The sequence below is a fragment of the Anas platyrhynchos genome, chromosome 21 (assembly GCF_047663525.1).
Source record: "Anas platyrhynchos isolate ZD024472 breed Pekin duck chromosome 21, IASCAAS_PekinDuck_T2T, whole genome shotgun sequence".
Taxonomy (NCBI): Eukaryota; Metazoa; Chordata; class Aves; order Anseriformes; family Anatidae; genus Anas; species Anas platyrhynchos.
Window position 1 is genome coordinate 10,704,938 of NC_092607.1, and position 21,902 is coordinate 10,726,839.

The 21,902-nt window shown below is 43.6% G+C and overlaps 1 protein-coding gene across 9 annotated transcripts in view; it reads right to left on the reverse strand.

The window, feature by feature from the left end:
• The window catches only part of NFATC2 (nuclear factor of activated T cells 2), a 108,392-nt gene that overhangs the window by 28,154 nt on the left and 58,336 nt on the right, over window positions 1-21,902 (reverse strand). For all 9 annotated transcript variants that reach the window (XM_072026603.1, XM_072026605.1, XM_072026601.1 and 6 more), the window contains 3 exons: window positions 9,126-9,181; window positions 7,948-8,074; window positions 5,713-6,408 (listed from right to left, as the gene is read on the reverse strand). In XM_072026603.1, the coding sequence (XP_071882704.1) occupies window positions 5,713-6,408; window positions 7,948-8,074; window positions 9,126-9,181 (879 nt within the window). The remainder of the gene's footprint in view (window positions 1-5,712; window positions 6,409-7,947; window positions 8,075-9,125; window positions 9,182-21,902) is intronic.

Genomic DNA, 21,902 nt, shown 5'->3' on the forward strand with positions numbered 1-21,902 from the left:
TTAGATCCTAACACAAGCATACAATAACAATGATCCAGAAATAAAGCATGTAGTGTACCCAAGGAGTGGCATCGAGTCCCAGCAGAGAACAGAAAATCTGGAATAAAGTGAGTCAGAGCATCAGGAATGAGTCTGATGAACACCCTGATTTGCTAGAGTGCTTGAGCAAAACACGGTGGCGAACATACATGCTTCACTCTTAGTCAAACGCTGTCTGAGCAGAAATGACCACACCTTCTATGAAAAGTAGTTCTAATTAAGAACAGAGCATGGCTTTTTTTGGTGCAAACTGTTGCCTTTACTGAACGACAGCCCATTTGCAACATGCAAATGCCCTCCTGTCTAAAGCACCAGGAAACAGGAACATTTCCCCCCTGCCCCGGGTCGCTCTTCTCCTCCGTGCATTTGATGAGTGTAGATGCATGATGAAGACAAATATAAATCAAACCAATTCGTGTTCCCACAGCCACCATCTTCTGTGCTTCCTGGCCAGGAGATCAATACAGTGCTAAAATAGAAAGGCAGCTTCTCTGCAGCTGGCCGGATCCCTGCTCTCTCTTAGTGCTGCTCCGCTGCTCTATAATGCACGGAGGGTGTAAATTGCCTTCACCTTGCAGCTGAGGTTCCCCCAGCGCAGGGAAATCCCCAGCTGGCACCAAGCTGAGGGGGCTGGTGGCTCTGCCACCCTTACCATGCAGGGACTGGGGAGGGTGCTGGTGCCATGCCGCCACCTGAGCTGAAACCCCAAAAGACTTCTGGCTTTGAGGTGGGGACAGTGCCCTGCAGACAGCAGCAGAGCATCCTCCTTCCCCCAGGCTGTGCTCACCCTCTCCTCTCACCCACACACGTGTCGGTGGATGCACGCTCCCGAGGCACCTGTGGGACCGGCGCAGATGCAGAGTGGGCAGCAAGAGACCAGCGCTGGCAGAAAGGAGGTCAGAGCCCAGCTGCTGCTGATGCAGGGCTGACACAGGAGCTTTGCTTCCCCAGGGGAGCTGGGGTTTCCTGGAGGTGCTCGGCCCTGGGCCTGACAGCTACGTGGCTACGCAGAAAAAGTGGCTCAGAAAGTATTTTTCCCGTCCACGGAGGAAAGAAGAGATTTGAATTTGATTTCATGCCACCGTGGGTTCAGACTGTGCATTTTCTTGCAGTTGAATGAAAGAAAGAACACAAAAAGTAAAAGGAGAGACCTGGCACATTCCGAGTAAGGGCAATGGTTCCTGTGGTGGCGAGCAGAACTCCCAAACTAACAGGCTGCTTGTAGTGAAGGTGATTGAAAGTGCCGGGTGATTTACAGGCACCACACTGCACACCCTGCAAATTCATTTTCTGAAGAACTATCTGCTGCATCTGAAATTTTCTGTGAAATACATGAATTCACTCTAAAGCATCTCTGCTGATCGGCAGTCTGATTAACCACTACACACCATCTGCCTTGCTTCTCTCCTCCCCATTAAAGATTACTGGCGCACCAAAAATAATTTAGAGATCCTGTATCAAACAGACAGTTCTGGCTGTCAGATGTGGTTAGATAGCTATCGTTTGAATAATGACAATCATTTTTCTTTGTAAAGTAAAAAGTGCACAACATGACAGCCGAACCTAAAGGAAGGACTGAACCCGAGGCAGGCAAGTTGGTAACATGCAAGACAACAGCTACACGTCCGTTTGGTTGTATAGGGGAAGACCTAACCCCGTGCTTTACAACAAACCTCTACGAGGCACTTGCAGATCGTGTCGCACCAGAGAGCTTTGTCTGCGATGCATTTCCCCTCCTGTTGCTCTTGTCACACGATCTCTGTCTCTCTGTGTCCCAGATGGGGACTGCAGCACCCGGCGGCTGAGCGGCTGCCCCGGGCTGTGCAGCAACCCCAGGCTCTGCAGCAGGGGCACAGGGCACGGCCACTGCCCCCAGCCCCCGTCACCCTCACTCTCCCCCCTGCCCCTACAGAAGTCAGCACCAATGGATTTGGGATGGTGTTGGAAATAATTATATTTTTTTAACAGGGCTTTTGCTTTAAATAGCTAAGCCAATTGTTCTGAACGTCCCGGAAGAAGGCAGCTCTACTCGGTAAGGTTTTGTGCTTGGTGGTGTAGCTTTTACCACTGTGGCTGGCTCTGGTTATGAACAATATGAAAATGAGGCCTCATCTGAAACATGCTGAGCACTCTCTTTTCCTGCAGTATTCACTTCATTTGAACTAACTAATCACTTCTTGCCAGCATTACCTGTTGTGTCCCGAAGGTTTTCCTGACCACGGCTCATCCTCTCTCCCAAAATATTCCCAACAGCAATGGGTCTGTGAGGCAGAAGTGAGTAACAACAGCTTCTCTGCCAATCTTTCATGAGTAGTCCTTTCCTCTGAGGATTTCTCTCTACCCTTTTTCATATCAAAAAGTTACAGATCTATTTATATTGTTGTTTGTTGGGTTTTTTTGACAGAGAGATGGTGTCCAGAGGAATATGTATATAGAGATACACATATGGGAGGCAACATCCAACCTGCACCAGGCTCCCTGCTGGTTGCTTTTCCCAACGCAGCCTCTAGGACTTGAGGCTCCAGCCTTTCTTCCAGCAGCCCCACACTTTGCCACTTGGCCTTGGAGAAGTAAAGTGAGAAATTGCAAGGGGGCTGCACAGGCTGGGCAGGGCACCTGCTGCCCTAAGGTAGCACAGGTAAGAGGAGAAAAGGACAAAGGTCTCCTTCAAACAAAGCACGTGACAGATCTCCACATCTGCAGTACGGCCAGAAATGTGTCACAGACACACTGAAGTTGTCACTAAGGTACCCAGTACGGCTGGCACCAGGTGTGCAGCTGCTATGCGCAGAGCTCCTTGCACACAGCACAGGCAAGCTGAGCAGACAGGCAAATGTTTGCCATCACCTGCCTTAAGGTCCTCGCTGTTTCGGCTATGCCGATGATGCTACTACAGTCACATGTTTGACAGTAATCCTCCTGTGGAGGTGGGACTGGCTGTTATCTTTACATGGCAGGATGCACAGAGAGATTAGACATGCTAAGCCCTGATCTTATGTGCCCCGTGGAGCAGTGAAGACTGAGGAAAGAACAAACCATGGGCTCAGAAAGAAGGCCAAATATCTTTTCTTTTTTTTTTTTCAGCAGTAGCAGAGAAGAAAATAGTGAAGGGCCCTGCCAGCAATGGCAGTTTGAAGAAGTAAATAGAAACAGTAATTGTGTTATCTATGAGATGTTATTCTTGGTCACTTCCAGGAGAGCTCAAACAATGGGACACTGTACCCTCTGTGAGAGGGAACAGCTCCAGGAATGAGGAACTGAGGGAGCAGGGCTCGTCCCAGGTCACACAAGAAGTTCATGGCAGAGCTGAGAATAGAAGCAAAGCCCAGAACTGCAGGGCTGTGCGTTAACCACGAAGGCAGAGGACGAGAGCTGAGAAGAGGAGGTCAGAACTACAGAGAGGGTCGAAAGCTGGACTGTCAGCAGAAATATGGAGAAAGAAGAACAACGAGGAGGGAGGAGGAAGATGGGGGAAGGGAAGAGGAGAGAAGGGAAGCGAGAGACACCGAAACAGCCATTGCCTTGGAGTCTGTACACCAGTGGCACTGCAGCACGCTCATGCCAAGCCTAGCTGGGGAACCATCAGCTCAGCATCTATCCACGAAAAATCACAGCAAGGCCTTACAGCTCACTTTATCTCGGAATAGCTTTCTGGATAAAAGGGATTTGAGGGTAAAGCCTCCATAATCCTTTGGGTTTGGTTTCTTTTAATACTATAAAGCACAAAAATAAACTTTCTAGTTAGGAAAAATATGGCTTTTGTTATGTTCTGAGTCATTTTCCCCCAGCAGCAAACAGAGTGGCTTTTCAATTCAAGCCTTGAACATTTCAGAATCAAATGTTTTGCAAAGTCCTAAAGTAAATCACAGTTTTCCAAGTCAGACTTCTAACTAATGTAAACTCACTGAGGTCAGTAAGGAGGCTACATGTAACCAAACTCACCTTGCTCGACTTGAGTGGCAGAATTGATAAATTAATCTCTAGTCTGAGATCAGTTTGGAATGACCCAGTCAGCCAAGCAGAAGCCTGGAATTTCATTTCTAACTTGCTGCTATTCTGCCTAATGGCTCACAGGTCAAGCACATCCCCTGTGAGCCATGCTCTATTTACATGTTTCTGGCCTGATTCAAAACCCATTGAAATTAATTTTGCAGTCCATTTTGGGAGTTCATTTAAGTGGACTTTGGCTCTACTCTGAAGTCTGCTAGCTTTAACTTCAAGTTTCATTCTTTTTATTTCTTTTACAAGGTTTGTACCGAGTATTTGTAGAGATGTGGAAGAAGCTCTCATTTTCTCATAGTAAAGGTACCTCAGAACAGAGTGTTCAGTTTTATCATCAGAAAGATTATCTTGCTTTCTTATCATGCCCTATTCCCTGACGGGAAGTGGATCTTTCTTAGCTGTTTTCTTGCAGATCTAGCAAATCTCCTCCTAAATCAAATTCACAGTTAAAGCCCAATTCAACACTCCTCTTCAGACAAGGATACTAGTAAAAACTCTCCAGATTTTACAGTCATGGCACTCAAAATGTGTCACCTGCATTTCAAACAGAGAGAAACGGCCTCAACTGCTCAACTAACAGGCTCTACTCTGCCCACAAAAGCAGCAGTGAAGACTGGGAAGACTGTAGATGACACAACCACAGAGCACTCAATACCTGAATCTAAGAAAACGAAACTTCCATGGGCACAATTTCACAACTCTAGGTAGGTAACTACAGGAAAAATCCCAGGCCACTGGGTGTTTGCAAACCACATAACTGTGCACATTCATGGGATCAAATCATGCATGCAGTTACCTAGACTGTAAGGACAGGAGCAGTGAATATATGTGAGAATCAGGTCTGTACGCTATGAATAAGAGCACCATATATTTGCAGCAATACATCCAGCAACTGCACTCTGCTCCACTAAAATCAATGTAGGTTTTGCTGCTCGCCTTTATGATTGCAGCGGCCAGCTGCAAATACTAACTTTGCATTGATTTCCTCTTGCAAGGAACAGCGACACTACTTTAATGAAAGAACCAATCAACCAGTTTGCCAATAGCTCCCTACCTAAGAATAAGCAGGATATGTTCAAAGAAAGCTTTACTCTAACTTATATTCATTCCTACAGGCTAAATCTGCTGGGCTCACCACAAAGAAACAGCATTGTTTTACTTATCAATGTCCTACTGTTCATCTAGAACATCTGCAATAGTTTTGCCTGCAGCACTACCCCATTCATTACAGGCCTTGATAGACTCTTCAATGGGCTTTTTTTGGTACAAAATGTACAAAAGCGTTTTACAGAGTGGACTTTGCCCTGATATGAATAATAAAAAATAATTTAAAAGTGCATTTTGTTTCAGTTTCTCCATTTTTCAAACTAATGCTTGGCAAAGGGAAACAAAATGGCAACAGCTTGAAACCTGACAGCTCACTCCATGTCACAAAGCAAGACTGAAGGTTTCTGCAGAACACTCTTGTTTTTTTGCTCATTTGCCAGAGTCCATTGCCATCTACCAAAAATGCAACTGATGAAAGACCAAAACTTACTTTTATGAGCAAACAGCAAATACACATCAAAAGAAGGCCACATTGTTTTTGTGACAAGGAACAGGTGGGATCTCTAATTCACGAACTTTCCCCCTCCCTCCAATGAACCCATACAAGTGATGAGCAATGCTTACCGTCATCCAGGTACGCTTGGTCCAGGTTCTGTTCCTGTTTAATAGTGACTCCAGCTGGTAATACTTCTTTCTGGTCACTGACTGGTGGTCCATTTTTCGCTGCTCGTTGGCCTGAAGCTGTCTGCTGCTGGATCACGGTAGGATATGAACTCGGACTTAACCTTTGTGCTTGACTAACTTGGGGCTGGCTGGGTCTTGCAACATTGGACGTGAAATTTTCACAGCACATGATGTGCTGAAATTCCTGGTGACTTCCACACCTCAGCTGCTGGTTGTTTGGAGAATAGTGAATCACTGGAGAGGACTGCTGGTTGCCCGGAGAGTGGTGGAGCACTGCTGAAGTTTGGCCTGGGGAACCAGTGTGCACCAGCACCGACCTATGGGCATCTGAAATAGCAACCGGTGTAGCCATCAGACTGGATTGCTGGTAGCCCAGTTGGCTTGGGCTAAGGCTCTTGCTTCTTTGGTATATTACAGCAGCCGGATTCTGCTGATGGTATCGCGAATCAGGAGAAGAAAGGCCTGAGCGCAACTGCTGGCAGGGAGCCATAGTGGCCACAAGACAGGAAGGGGATTCGGTGACCATTGTGTGCTGTGAATAGTAGGGCTGTGTGACTGTTCCCAGACCACTGTGTACTGTATTGCAGATTAAGGCTGGATCATAGTCATCAATGGGCTCTGTTTTGATTGATGGTACTAGAACAAAGCATGCAAAGGACGTTATTTGTAACAGGCTGATGAGGAACAGAGAGGTTTTCCTTGGAGTAAAAAGAAACTTAGGCCATTTACAAGATTTGCATGTGCAAGCTCATATCTCACAGGCATTGAGCTTAATAAATACGCAAACAAGGGAGGCTTTCTCTTGAAAGAGCTTTGTAGTAAGATATTCCTGAAAATCTTTAATCAACTATTTAACCACAAATTTCTGAAATTTGTAAAGTGCAATATTTTAGCTCATATATTAACTCATTGAAGGGCCATTCTGAAAAATATGCAAAATAACAAGCCCATAGGTGTTTCTTGTAGTACTTGCATCTCAAAGCAAGACTGAGTAAATAGAAATCCTATGACGTAAACAACTACTAATTTTTCTGTCAAACATTTAGCTAGTGACCAAACGCAGTATCTAATTATTTTAGGGCTTTCTTTTAGTTCCTTTGTTACATGTAACTTCCCCAGCAGAGAGCTGACGACCTCTCGGACACCATCATTTAAATGACCATGATTTAGTAGAAGTTGTATGAATCTTGGTGTGGACAAATGATGGTCCTCTAAAGACAAATTCTGACATTTCTAATGCTTATTCTGTCAAATCTTCACTAAAATTTGATACAGAAATACCACGCAATGGAAACCATATAATGGTCATGCAACAGGATTATTTTGGGGAAGTATAAGGTTTTCTACTCTGAAGTGGTCTCTTTCAGAGATTGTATTGAAATAGTATTGTACTCCTCAATACTGTTCTCCTATTCCACAGGAGAACAATTTAGCAACTATATGAAACCTTTGTATCAGTGATGTTCTAATACAGTTCTTAAATTTGGGGAGAGAACCAAAAATTTTTATAGGCTGGAGGAGACTGAAATAAGAACCAGAATGAATGTTTGCCTGTCCTTAGAAACCAGCCAAATTAAGACATCATTTTAAAGCTTGCAAAAAATCTGGTACTATTATTTTATGCTTTCTGGTTTCCACAAGCACAATACTCCAATTTTCTCACAATATTTTTATCCCAGCCAAAGCTGAGAAATTCTGGGAATCTCATTAGTAATCCTGTTGCGTTTATTGTGAGATTGCTCACCAGTTCCCAAGAGGAAGAACATCAGAAAAGCATTCATATTTTTCTCAACCAGCCTCATTCTGAAGAATATATATTGCTCTTCTTCCTCCTTACCAAGCCCTTGTTACATTTTCCCAGATCTGATGTTATCTTAGTGTCGTACACGTCAACTGTGTACTGCTCCCACTGAAGTTGCTGGCAAACTCCCATCAAGTGAATACGGCAGAATCAGCTCATTGCCAAGATAACTGTCCCCTTAAACTTATGGGAAATTCCTGATCCTAAATCACAGGCACCCTTTAAACCAAACAGTAGCTGAAGCTTAGCTGCACTCAACTGAATTAAAACAGTAAAATTTAGATTCTCAGGTAATGGCAACAAAACAACATAGCAGAAAATAAAATCTTGCTCATGAGAACAAGGCAACCACTTGCTCTGTCCTTGGCAATTACCTGGGTGATAGGTAAAATGCTGGGGCTGGCTTCTTTTTCTTTTACCATTGATGACATAAAAATTCACCTTCACAGGTGTGCGAATGTGCTTGTTCCGGTACTCTGGTATTTCTACAAAAAGCATGCTCTGAAACAATGAAAGGTGACAGTGCAGAGTTAGTAACTGAGGCCGACAGCAGATTGTTGGGTGTGTCTCTTGCATTATGTGTTCAGAGATACAGGAAGAGAAACCTCCCAGTTCATCCCTACAAAGAAGGGTATGTGAGGAAGAAAGGAAAAAAGGGCAGATGGTGAAAAACTGCCAAGATTTTTGGTATTATGGTTTCTATGTACTGCATCCTCTGTGGTACTTGATGTTGTCCTGAACTTGGAGAGAGAAGTCTTAGCTACAAATAAAACACACAGAATGGTGGTAAATACAGCAGTGCTGTTAGCCATTCTGTGCTTGATAAACAAGTATTGTTGGCAAACTCCCATCAAGTGAATGAAGTGGGATCAGCCCACTGCCAAGATAACCGTCCCCTTAAATTTATGGGAAATGCAACAAAATATTTCCTTATGGCAAATGCAACAAATATTGCAGATTTCCCTCCGTGTGTTAGAATAAATTAGATTATTCTATAGGCTTCTTACTTATAGACAGCCGGATCCTGCTTCCACGGAAATTAACAGCAAGAGTCTCATTCTCTTCCGCAAGGACAGGCATGGCCCATGGCAATGCAAGTGCTAGCTCCTAAATGCACTGAACAACTACAGTACGGTCCCATTAAGCAAAGGGAACAATGAGGCCTATTCCCTTGAAAGATCAATGTTAATTTTAAATACTATAGTGCAAATCCTGTCCTCCCCAGCACAGAGCACCCAAGACTTCCATACAGGCAAAAGGAAGTCAGTATAGCCAGCATCCTGCAGAGGACTCTTTCAAAACTGGGCTGATACAATAGAGTCTTCTGCATGAACACAAAATCTAGCAGTTATTCAATTTGCTGTGGGTTACTGCTAAATGAATAGTTTCTTTTTCCAACACATCTACTGCTGAAGCATTTGACATTTGGTCATCACAGCAGTCAGATAGCTACTCTTTCTGCTTTTGAGACGCTCTTTGAAAACTATCCCTTGAATACAAGTTGCTGTCTGAGGAGCTCAACGAGAGGACATCCAATGTTTTGCATACTTACAGGCTGGCTCTTATCTTTATCCACTGTTGCCTCCATTTCCCAGATCTGCTGTCCATCTAGAAGAATATTACAGACAGTATTAATGTAACTGTTTTTTTTTATCATTAGGCTTGACTTAAAAAGTAAAAAAAAAAATAAAAAAAAATCAAGGACAAATTAAGGACATCAGGTCAGCAAAACTCTCAAAATTTACTTAATTTCAAGAACCTTCCCAGTTATAACCAAAAGGAACAGCATTTAATTTAAACACATCATTGAACACTTCTCTTGCCAGGAAAAGACTTACGTACATATTAAAATTAAATGTTTATGTAGAAATTAAGCAAACCGAGGAATGAAACATTCTGCACAGGTGCACCATCTGCTTTTTGCCAGACTTGATTTCAGCCAAATTTACTTGACGGAGGGCACCAGAAGGTCAAATAACTCATTAATGGTCATAGTGGGTCAGGGGCTCAGCAAATGTTTTGCTGTTTCAGGCTAACGCAGCTCCCCACTGGTGTGGTAGGAGACAGGCTGGGTGGAGAGGCGAGGAAAGGACTAGATGGAAATCCAGCTCTGGCACTGGTTGCATGGAGACTGAAGCACGCAAACTGAGCCACTTCGGGGCTGACTCGTAGAGCTGGTGCACAGTGAAACTGGCAGATGCTCTGAATTCTCACCGGAGCTTAGGTTTTTCTAGAAGTAGTTCAACAGGGACAGATTCTTGCTGTAATTGGGAAACCAGATACATAGGATGCTTGATTTCTGTTTGCATGCCTTCTCACTATTGATACTCATTTCTCAGATGTGCAATATGAAACCTCAGCACACGATACCAAACAACACAACTCCTCTGATCAAGGAACAAGCCCAGCACCTCCACCAGTGGATCTGCACCTCTGTGCTGCCACCGCTGTTACAGAAAAGCCACCAGCAGCCCTGCCTGAAGTCCCTGCACAGGACCAAATATTCACCTGGCTTGGAGTAAAAGCACCTCACGATACGTACAACAGCCTCCAGCCCACAGGAAGTCTTCCTGCTCTTAATTACACTGTAGCTCGTACCCATTCTGAGTTACATAAAATAGTATTTATAAAGTAAAATAAAATATAATCCCCTTGCATGTAATGCCAAAGTAACCCAGTGCTGTAAGTACGTGAGCAGTCACAGGACATTTGTACCCAGACAGGGTGCTTCATCTGGCTAGAAAGGTTTCTTAAATCTACTGTCGCTCACACTTCCCAGAACTATTTCTTAGCAATGCTTTCCTTATTGGTTTTTTAGATTTTAATCTCTACCCCTTTGATTTTAAATTCTGCTGAGTCTTTTAGCCAATCCATTTTCAGAAGAAAAATACCAATGGGAAAAAAAAAAAAAAAACATCGCCTCGTACCTTTCTGAAAGTTTGATTTTAAAACAAACAGGGGACACGTAGCCAGGCTAAGTGACGGGCTCTGAAGTACCGCAGCCGCTGGGCTGGTGTTTGCGTTAAAGGGGGGGGAATCGCGGGGGTTCCCCTCCTGCTTCCCAGGTCTGGCAGCACAGGGTAAAGGCTCATAAAAACGCTTCTCAGAGGACTTTTTATTTTTCCCGATTCTTGGAAATACTGCAAGAGCTGCTTTTGTCCTCTGTTATTTAAGCACTTCTGCTTCTGGCGAAAAGGGAAATGAAAGAGTATTTTTAAATGCATTTTGCATTTTTTCTGTTGCTTTCTCTTTGTTCTCTGCTCCGCAGACAATGAGCTGACAGATGTGCTTGGCTCTCGGGACAGCATCTCCTGGAGAAGGACTCAAGCTGCTGCTCTGCACCACAGACACTCCATCGCTCCGTCCCCGGGTCCCAGCATGCCCAGTGAACCTGGCAGGACCGTGCCTCCCCTGGTGTCCCATCCCCAAGAAACCTCTGCTACATTCTGGCCCCCCAACACTCAGAAAGAGGAGGAGGTTTTCCCTGGATCAGTTGCCTACAGTGTGCCCCTCCCTCCCTCCAATCCTGCCCAGTCCCTTCTTGCTTGCACGCACGGACAAAACAGCACCGCTGCAGCGTGACGTCCAAACACCTTGCTCCGGTGCCGCCGCAGCATTTTGGTGTGCAGAGAAAACGCAAAATAACTCTGACTTTTCTCTCTTTTCAGCGTCTCAAGTCCCTCCCCTGTGAGTCAGTTGCCTTCTCCACGCTAGCATGTAGATCGGTGACAGCAGGCGGGGAGGAACGGCCAGAGCGAGCGGTGTAATTAGAGCCAGCAAGCCTCTCGCCTGGTTTGCTGTTTAGCCCTAACATCCCAGAGGACCGCTGTGCAAATGAATGGAAAGTATTCCATTATTTAATAATAGGCATTTGCTTCGGCCACTGCTCTGGACTGTTCCAGGTTAAATCCATGCCCCTCTTAATGTAGCTAATGCTTCACCCGTGGCTGGATTGGTAAACACTTCGGGAGAGTGGGTGGCTGTGGCTTTGATCCTGCAGATACTAAATGCACCGCCTGATGACAGGACAGTTAATATTTAATGGGGGATTCCCCTTCGAGATGATTTTTGTGAAAAGAGACCATCACAATAGGTGTTAAGGAACCTCCTTACATCCCCAAAAACAACCCCAAAAGAGAAATTTTTATAGTCCTTTGAGGAAGAGGTGGGAAAAGAAAACCAGAAAACATGACAAAATAAGAGCTCTAATAGAGACGTGCATCAGGAGCAGTCTAAGCAATGCAGTATGAAGATGTCCTGACAGCAAGGCCAGCCACGTGGGAATACTTGACAGTGTTTTTCCTCCAGGCAGAATGTTTTCATCTTTGTTCCTGTACTGCTAAATTCAAACAGGCTGTGCAGATGCAGCAGCACTAACTTCGCATAGAAGGTAGAAATCAAAAGGATTTCCAAAATGCAAAAAATAAAGGAGAAATAGGCCTCAAAGTCATCTGCCGTACTCATGAGGCCTGTGAAGCATATGCAACCACAATCACAGTTGATTTGGTTTAGTAACTGAGCCACTGAAATTGCACTAAAAGCTAATGAAGCCAACCATAAAAATCAAATGATGTTTAGGCTGAGTCCAAAGTCTAGGGGGATTAAGAACGAGAATAAGCCCAACCGAACTAGAAATAAATGTATTTGGGGTTATCATCCTAATGATGATGGATGCTTCTGTCTGGATATATTCATGCTTGCAGCGGGCTAAACAGGTTCCTAACAAATCTGGCAGCAGCGCTGGCCCTGTTCTTTAAGCTCCGAAGCCCTGTTGAATATAAGCACTCCGCAGCTTAGTTGCTGACCTTTATGCTTAACCATCATGATGTGGCTCCACCTGTCTCACTGCTTCACTTTTATAGTTATGAATGTACAAACTTCAGTTTGAGATAATCAGTATTTGCTTTTCCTTTAATCCCTCTGGGCAGGCATGTTACAGTGAGCTTTTGGCAGAAGGATACGGGAAGCTGTGAATAAAATGAAAAATACAGGCACGTGCAGAAATACCTCTCTGCTTTAACCTATCCTTCCATAATCAAGAGTAAATCTTTTGATTACTCCCACTCAGACAGTTAACAGACAGCAGGAAGAGTAAATTAAGAAGAATCCTAAGGTCCACCTGTAGGACAATTAAAGGAAATTTTGAACAGAGAAAACTTGCACCAAACTGTCAGCACATTTATAATTTTTTAAACGTGCATAAATAAGAGTCTTTCTGAGGGAGCGGAAAAGTAAAGTGAATGTTTCAAGGAAGTCATCAGCAAAAATGTGATTTTTACTGTAAGGATGTGCTAAAAACCACACTGCTGATACGATGGTGGAGCACGGACCTGGTACAAAAACAGCATCATGACGTGCGTGCTCAGGAGCAGGCCCTTTCCTCCAGCACCAGGGTTGCGACCCAGGTGGTGCCTAAACGCCACATGTGCATTTTGTTCTGAGCAGGAGGCTGGGCTCAACGACCTCCGGAGGTCCATTCTGGCTTTAATTATCCCATAATTCTGTCATGCCACATACGGGATAAATGACTGGTCCTCTCCCTGCTTGCAGACAGAGAAGATTAATCCCCAGCTTTACTGGTAACTTAATATAAAGTCTACAAGTACAGATAATTGCTTATTGTGTATAATTAAACCTGCACTAACAGTGGAGAAGTAAGGAAACTACAAAAGTGCAACAGCATCATTTTTGCTGAAGTATTTTAAAGATGCAGAGAGCGTGTGCTGGGCTGTCCTGGGAGGGATACGTGCCAGCCAGAGCACTGCAAGGATGCCCTGGTATGTGCAGCGATCACGTGGGAGCTCCGTGCCAGGTCCACGTGTGTGGTGTGCCTCAAATTCCACCTCCCCAACGGGGAATTCAATCCATGTCTCTGAAAAGAGCGGTAGTTCCACTCAAGATGATAAAATATTTTTGGACGTGGACCCTGAGGTCTTACCAGCCACGGCTGCCTCACGCAATATTTTTACTGTTGTGGTTCCCTGCTCGTTTAATGGTTTGTCTTAGTTGGCAAGTCTTTAACACCACAGGTCAGTTAAATGTTCAGGAAATAGAGATTTTTGTGCTGCTTCAGGGCTATGAGACTTAGCATTAAACCCCGATGAGAGATCTGATTGTGTCAGCACTCTTTGGAGGAATGAATGAGTTGTTGGAAGAAAGTAATTCTACCCTCTCTAGCTCAAACCATGATCATACCAAAAGTCTTGCTTCAAACTTTGGGGAAAATCAAAACGTCAGTCTGCATTAGGAACATTTTGGGTGATTCTCTGCAGCCCCATATAGGGCTTTTTTTAATTAGCCAATTAAAGGTTTTCTGAACCAGTTACAGCCTTTACACATTATTCACGATCCCTTACTCATGACTCTGGGGTCAGTAACTAGCAGAGAAACAAACTTACTGCTTTATTTGAACAAGCATGACTGATGGGCTGAGAAGTTCAGGAAATTTTCTTTGCAGCTCTCTCCAACTGAAGACTAAGTGCACTATTGTGCCGGTTCTGTATGTGATTCTGTGCCTGCATGTGATTTTATGCTTGAAAATGTACATTGCTTTTTCAGTCAAGCATTACACAAATTACTTAATGAACAACCTGTTACCTTTTTCCCAGGCAGCAAACCATGCGAGCTCCCCAAAGAAATGGAGCCTGGTAGCCAGTGGGGCAGCTGCCCTCACATCACATTTCTGCAGAGTTCCCTTTGGGCTTGCAATGAATTGTCCCTATTCACTGTGATTTTTGGAAAGTCCTCCAAAAATGCACAGCAATTATCTCCGTGAGGTTTTATCGGTACATGATAGGCATATCTGGAAAACAGGCAAGTCTTTTTAAGCCACCCCAAGAACAAAGCTAATAACAACGAATGCTTTCCAGAAAAACAGACACTACCTCTGGGATGTGGAAGCCTTATAGGCAGGGGAAAACGCACACAAAATCTCTTGCTCTTTTGGGGGATGAATTCTGGTTTCAGCTGGGAAGTTGTTCTTCTTCACGTCAGTGCAACGTTGCTCAGCATTACACCTGAGCAGTTGCTGCCTTTGAAGCTTTTACTTCAGACTAGTTTTCAAACTTTAGAGCAAACACTGCAAGAATGAATTTACAACTCGCAAAAGAAGAGCTATTGACTTTTTCACTGACTGATTTCTGTGGATTTCTTTTTCTTGCTGAAGCAAGACTGCCCACTGCAGTTAGTGAAGCTCTGTTTATGGTGAGCTGAGGCCAGTGCCTTCATTTTACTGAGGACGTGAGTTTGAGTCACCAAGGCCAAAGATACAAGTCAAGGTCTGGGAGGTAAAAGGCCAATGGATTAGTCATCCGCCATCCAGCCCAGCCCCAAATCTGACATTTTGCACAGTGAGAACAAGTCTAGAGAAGAGTTCTCCCCAGCTATTGTTGAGGAATTCAATCCACACTAAAATAAAACATAAATACAGTAGTTGAGCAGAGAAGCAGCAGGGGCAGTCTGTCATCCCAGAGCTCTTCCAAATAATTCCTTATGCCAATTCATCAAAATAGATTTGTTGTTTTTTAAAGATTATACGTGTGTGTTTGTGTGTGTCTGTGTATAAATTATTAAACAAAAGCTCGTCTCAAAATAAAACCACTGGGAACCTCCATGTAATAAAATGAGTCACACCAGGATGTGATGACTAAGTGGGAGAATAGGGAATTCCACTCCCCGTGCCAGCTTTTTACATGATCAATTTTCTGTCAACAGGTGATGGGAGCTTGTCTCTCTGCCTTTTGTTTATTCCCAGAATTATTATTATTATTTAATATTCTCTTTAAACAATTAAGATTCAAAGCTGAATAATCAGGACCAGGCACACTTCCACCAGGCGCCCCCATAGTAAACAGTGAGCCAGGGAATCCAGGCCAGTAGTGGCTGCCTGTGTTAATAAGGATTTACCAGCTGTAAAATTCCAAAATCTTGTGTCATACGGGGAAACCTTCCAAAACACTGGATTCCACCCTGTCTCGCTGAGTCTCTAACAGCTATGGCAACTCCGTTTCTGCAGCCACACACTTTTGCATTTTTGTGTGCGTGATCCTTAGATTTTTTCCTGTTTTGCAGTGTTTTTCTGAGATCCCCAGCTTAATGCCTAACAATTGTCCTGAGGGATTACAGGAACACCTGGGGCAGGCAGCACATTCCAGCCATGGGGTAAACCTGTGGGCAGAAAGATCTGCAGGGCTTTCATCAGCAACATCAAGAAAATGCAGAAGGTGTCACATTTACCCTGAAACCCTTTCGTCTACATAGCAAAAACGGGAAAACTCAGATCTGCCTGATTTTATACACTTGTCACTCTTCAGAATGATGGGATTTGCTGTATGCCTTCCTCTTTTGCTTAGAAAGAGCAAACAGAGCAGAAACCCAAAGAAAACAAAACCCTCCTGACCCCCTCCAGTTCTGACATCTTTTTGCATGAACAACTACCAAGCAGGTCCTCCACTCTGCTTTGCAGCCACTTCAATGTGCTGCACTGCAAGGCATAATAAGGACAGGAGATTAACCTGTAAGGTGATCACCTTTAGCTAATGTAAAAATCAGATGTGCCTCTCAACACAGAGATCAATAATGTCCTCTACCGGTTCGTCCCATCCATCGCTCTGTCGGTTTGGAGTGGATCCAGCACCCACCTTTAACTGCTAGGCTCCAGCCACAAACTGAGCAGAGCAGAGAAAGCGGCGGTGTGTGTGTGCTGTCCGAACTACCAAGGAAAGAGCAAGATAGCAAATATAGTTCATATGCTGTCTACAGAACTTCATGTTGCAGACGAATGGAATCATATCAGATTGCAGTGCCACTCTCACTTTTGCTAACTCTGTAGCTACTCCCAGAGACTTGTGCATTCTTCCTCAGGCTTTTCCATAAAAAACAAACAAACAAGAAAACCACAGTAGTTTGTTTCTTTGCTTTTTCCCCAGATGCTGGGCTTTTGTTTCAGGTTAAGATACCTTAAAAACCTACACTGTAAGGGATGTTCATCAGTCTGTGTGACTGAGTTAGGATCCAGGTTCTCAGATAAGTCCTGTTCCCCTCAATTCTCCACAACTTAAATCTTCTGTTTCAGTTCATTAGTTTAGAAATTCTGTGAGAGAACTGGAGCTTGGAGCTTGCATGAAAGATTTATGGTTATTTGCTGGATTCAGACAGAAAACATCTCTGTTGGACGGGTATGAGGAAAAAATGAAAGTTTTAAAATGTTTTAGGTTTCTCTTTTATCTTTAATTTGTCTGAGTAAATTGCATCATTAATTTTGCATCATTAAGTTCAAAGAGATAATTGTTGAAAATAGTTTGCTATTTTTTGCATTCCCCAGGACATTTTTTTTGATCATTCACGAAATTGTCAGACTACTAACTGGCATCTAGTTCCCTGTTTGGGCATGGTGAGAAATTTCAGACTTGATATAACAGAATAGGGGAACATTACTCTTGCCAGTCTTACAGTTTCCTTTCACATCTCCTACAAAAGATTCTAATCTTCAACCCTGGTTCCTCACTATTATCAAAACCAACACACAAGCCACCTTCTTTTCACACTATACGTGTCATAATGCCTTCCCATCACAGTTTTCTACAGTGAACTGTCTTGTCCAGAAGACTGCCTCATACTCCAAGTCATTTGACTGACTTCAAGCAGATACATATCAACTTACACAATTACAAGTATGGGCTGTAAAAGGCATCTACTGCACAGATAAGAACATGCAGTAGGGGCTTCACTCATAATAAAATGTCAGCCAGTATGTGCCTTGGGACTCCTGGGTCTGGAGCAGCACTGACTCTGGACTCAGATTGATAGCATAATTGGGTCCAACTTCTTGTGCTTTATAAACAAGCATTTTTCTAGAGAGTGTAAATCTCAAAATCTGCTAGCTTGCAATGCAAAAGGAATACTGAAAAGTGCAAGTCTGAGAGCAAAATACCTACAAAACAATCCCTGTTTGTTTTCTTTTAGAATTGAAAGGAATATATTTCAAATAAATGATTTGCCCAGAGTTAAAATAAAGCACATCTGCAATGAGAGATGTACAGAAGTGCTGGAAATCAGAGAGACAGTGTAAAGTACAGATATCATTAGAAGAGTTATTGTCAGTATTGTTATTTCAGTGATAGGCAAGCCATGGTAAAACCATAGGTGCTTCTGCACACACAACCCAACAGTTAGTATAGTTAGTATAGGTGGACATGCAGCGAGAGCCCACCTCTTGCACACTGTGCAGATGAAAGTTTCAACTCGCCATGGACACCAATCCCCAGTGCAGATGGGTGTGCACATTGAACACAGCAGTGCCCTGCATTGAGGTCTCCTGAAACTGGCAGATGTTCAAGTACGCTCACCTGCTCTACCTATTAGCATCCTAAGAAACCACCGTCATAAAAACATCCCTGAGGTGACAGACAGACACATAAAGGAACTCAAGGGACAAAGAAACTAGAACTCCACTGCTTGAATCTAGAGGCTGGAAGGATTTATTTTAGTTAAATGGACTTTGAGTGGCCATGCTTCAGCGCCCTTGACAGCTGCATCAGTTCAAAGGGTGCAGAGAGCACCACCTCCTCTCTTTACGCTGTGTAGCTGAATTGAAAGATTTATGGTGGATCTACTCCAAAGATGTACGCTTTCTGTTTGGGTTGTTCCTCCACCACCCACATTGTCCTAGCGATGATTCATGATGTCCATGTGGCCACCATAAGAGTTTGGCAGGGGAAAGCACAGTCCATTTGCACTTTTCTCCTGGACCAACGCGAAACTTCTCTATCACTCACAGCTCAGCAGCAGTAACCAGTACACAAATGGGAATAAACAGAATGCAACCAACTGCATCTGATTTACAAATTATTACGTGATAATTAAAACAAATAAGAAGGGGGATTCCAAACCTTTTTTTTTCTTTTTTTACTGCATTGTAAGATACAGGCCCTAACTAACACCCTTGACCTTTAGCATATTCAAAACCCTTAACAGCCACAGGACTGCTTTCCAAGCTCTCTCTTCCAGATCTAAACTGAAAGAATACATGCACGTCCAAACCTCTCCCTGTACAATCCCATCCAGTTGCTTCCCCTGACCTATTTTTATTCAGATGCGCTCAGTTAGGTTTCTCTGAGTTTAGATCTAACTCCTTGGACCCAACTCTGCTTTTGTGTCCTGACTCTAATTCGTGAGCTCCCCTGCCCTACAGCAGCTGAAGATTACAACTGATCATCAAAAATAAGTAACCTTAAAAAGAACTTAAAACTATAATGCTTGCATGTTGGTAAACCTTATCATTAAGAAAATTAATGTCATTTAGTCATCAGCAGTTCAAACACAAGCGCTTTATCCCCTTGCTCACAGACAAAGCACTGAGCTCCAGCCCCTTCAGTTCGCTTCCTGCTGCCATTTCCTGTCGCAAGCCTAAAATGAGCCTTTTACAGACTTCTTGGTGGCGAGTTAATTGCACTAGTTTTAGTATAACACAAAAAGGCAGCTATTTGCGTAATGACAGCCCAGTGTAATTTGGGGAATATTCTTTATTTTCCAGGTATTTCTAGTGGAAAATATGTATATGTTATAGAGAAGTAAAAAGTATTCATTATTGTTCTTAGGAGCAAGTTGTATTTTGGTCACAAGTATGAACAGTTCTACATTTCTCTCTGTCACTAATACTAAGTGAAGAATTGCCTACAAAATCCAGGAGAAAATGAAGTATGTTTTGAGCATTCATCTGAAGGGTGAAACCTAATTTTTACAACTGTGAGCCCCAAGAGCAGTTTACTCAGTTGTGTAAGTCACAGAGACTTCAACCTCAGCACCCGGCTCATTGCAGACACTAATCCAGACCCCAGGTTCAAGGTACACCCAGATGGTAGAGTGTCTGTGAAACAGTGAACAGAACATCTCACTGCACCGAGTTTTTTTTAGGGGAGGAAATAATAAATAAATAAATAAATGTCTTGCTCCTCTCATCTTAAACACAAGGCAAACAAGCCTAGCCAAGGCCCTCTGCAGAGCACAACATGCTGAAACCTATCAGATGCTTTTCCACACTGCTGCTCTCTCCCTTGCCATTACTGGTAGAGCTAAAAGTGGTGTCAAAAGTGGGAAATCAAACACCACTTTCTAGCACAGACAAGGCTTGTGAGCTGTTAAAACGAAACTCAGAGAAAACTGTGCTGCCCCAGAGGTGGTGCATCTTCCTGCCTGCACAGAGGTACAATTCTTTCTGAGGCTCCCCGGGGCAGTGCTGCGAGCTAGGAGAGGACGCGACAATGGCAGGGTCACGCATGCTATCCACCCACCAGAATGTTTATTGTGGCTTAGTTTGCTGCTGAGCAGCTTATCAGAGCTTTCTGCACACTGCTGTGCAGATGGGAGCTGCAGCGAGCAAGCACTCCGAGGTGAGTGCAATATCCACCTCCTCCTTCCACCCAGCGATGTTTCTAATTGAGAAGTGGGCTGCACAACCAGCCCTTTTTGTTCTGTGTTCCTGCAGTCTAATGCAACAATGACTAAGTAAGGCCACGGTAATAATTAAAATAGTCTACAGTTTATAAAGGGAGAAGCTGAAGGTCCCAGGTGTGTAAGATCCTAACTTTCAGGCTCTCTGGGACCTCTACAAGCCATGCACAAAGGCTTAATTCTCCATCTACTGCAGTCAGTTGAAGTCACATCAGCCCCTGCATGACTTACATATCCAGATAAGCTTTAATGTTTCTTGCCTTAAATGTACACCTATTAAAGAAAGCAATCTTCATATTAAAAGCACTTCATGGTGTACCTGCAAGAGGTATTGCTACATTATAAAATGGTGTATGGACACACAGAGCTATCAGACCTGCAGCATGGCGCAGAGTCCCCTAGACACCCTATATACCAGCATGCACACACTGCTCATCCAGACCAAAGCCTTGAATCAGGTCTCCCATCCTCTGAATTCCCCTTATGCCAACCATTTATCCAAAACCCAGCAGCCTGAGACTGACCACAGAGGTGGCCAGGGAGCAGTGCAGGATATGGAACACCAGCATGCGAATCTCTGCTCCAGACTGGGCACTGCTACTGGGATAAGCCATGGCTCTCCACTACCAGGAGGTAAAAAAAGAAACAAAAAAATGCAGTTTCCCCAGCAGTGAAGAAAAGCTTTAGATTTAGTGTGGAAAATGTTGTTGTTCTTTTTACTTTCTAACATCTGTTCCAGCCAAAGCCTTCTCTGCTCTCATATGGAAATAGGGGCTGGGCATTTCAGATGTTTCCTCGAAATGGCATTAAGAGCTACCTCTTTTTTAGTGTATCATCTCCTTTAGTTACTGCAAAACATTCTTGGGACAGGTACCGTTGCGGGCTGCCAAGCATGTTCCCATGCACCTTCACGATTCGCTGACATCGACGGAACAGTGGCAGCACAGTGGGAAGGAATTAATACATGGTCTTAAAAGGAAAGAAAGGGTGCCAAGAAAATTGCTCTGACTGCACAGGCTCATCAGAACCTTCACAGTTCAGAGGCCTAGTGGCCTAGCAGCTCTCCTTTTTGCTGGGAAATAGCGTGGCTTGCTGGAGCTGTGGGAAGAAAGGGGGACCTCCAGCACACTTTTTGTTCCCCCACTTCACCAGCTGATGCCCACATACATGAATGTTTGGCCTGCTTTTTGCCAAAAGCATTACCCCATAAACCACGCACATGCTATTCACTTGGGTGATGCTATTTCTTAAATCCCTTCTTGCAAGTCACTGGATATATTGCTTAGGCTTTCTCTGCCTTAGTTTACTGACAGAAAACTTAGGAACAGTCTGTTTTCTCAGCAATGCAAAGGGACTGTGAAGTTTAAATAAAATTGCTCTGTTACTTTTTTTTATTATTATTATTATTATTATTTTTACTCTTGCTGCTCTTTTGTACCGCAGAGTCCTTTGTCTCACTAAAACAAACCAGACTAAAGGATGGCAGAGTCTGGCCTTTCATATTGCAAGATGCTTTTCTGATCCCTGGATGCTGTTATTATCCTTGCAGAGCACATTATTCCAAATACAAAGATCAAGCCTAATGAAGGGTAAGTTAAACAAGCCTAGACCATTTACAAAGAAACAAATGTCATTTTGCAAAAGCCCTAAGAAATCCAATAAAATACACATACTGCCTAGTGAGGTGAGAGGAAATGCCTGTGTGCCTATGATATTAGAAAAGAAACAATTCTGCTCTAAGTAAACAGGTAACTAACTACAGCAGAATGCATTTGTTTGTGTTTCTACCTATAAACAAGAAAATCTGGATTTCTTCCGCCCACCTGAATCATTAGACCATGTTAAGCATATTTTCTAGGGTAAGGTATTCTTTGGGTCA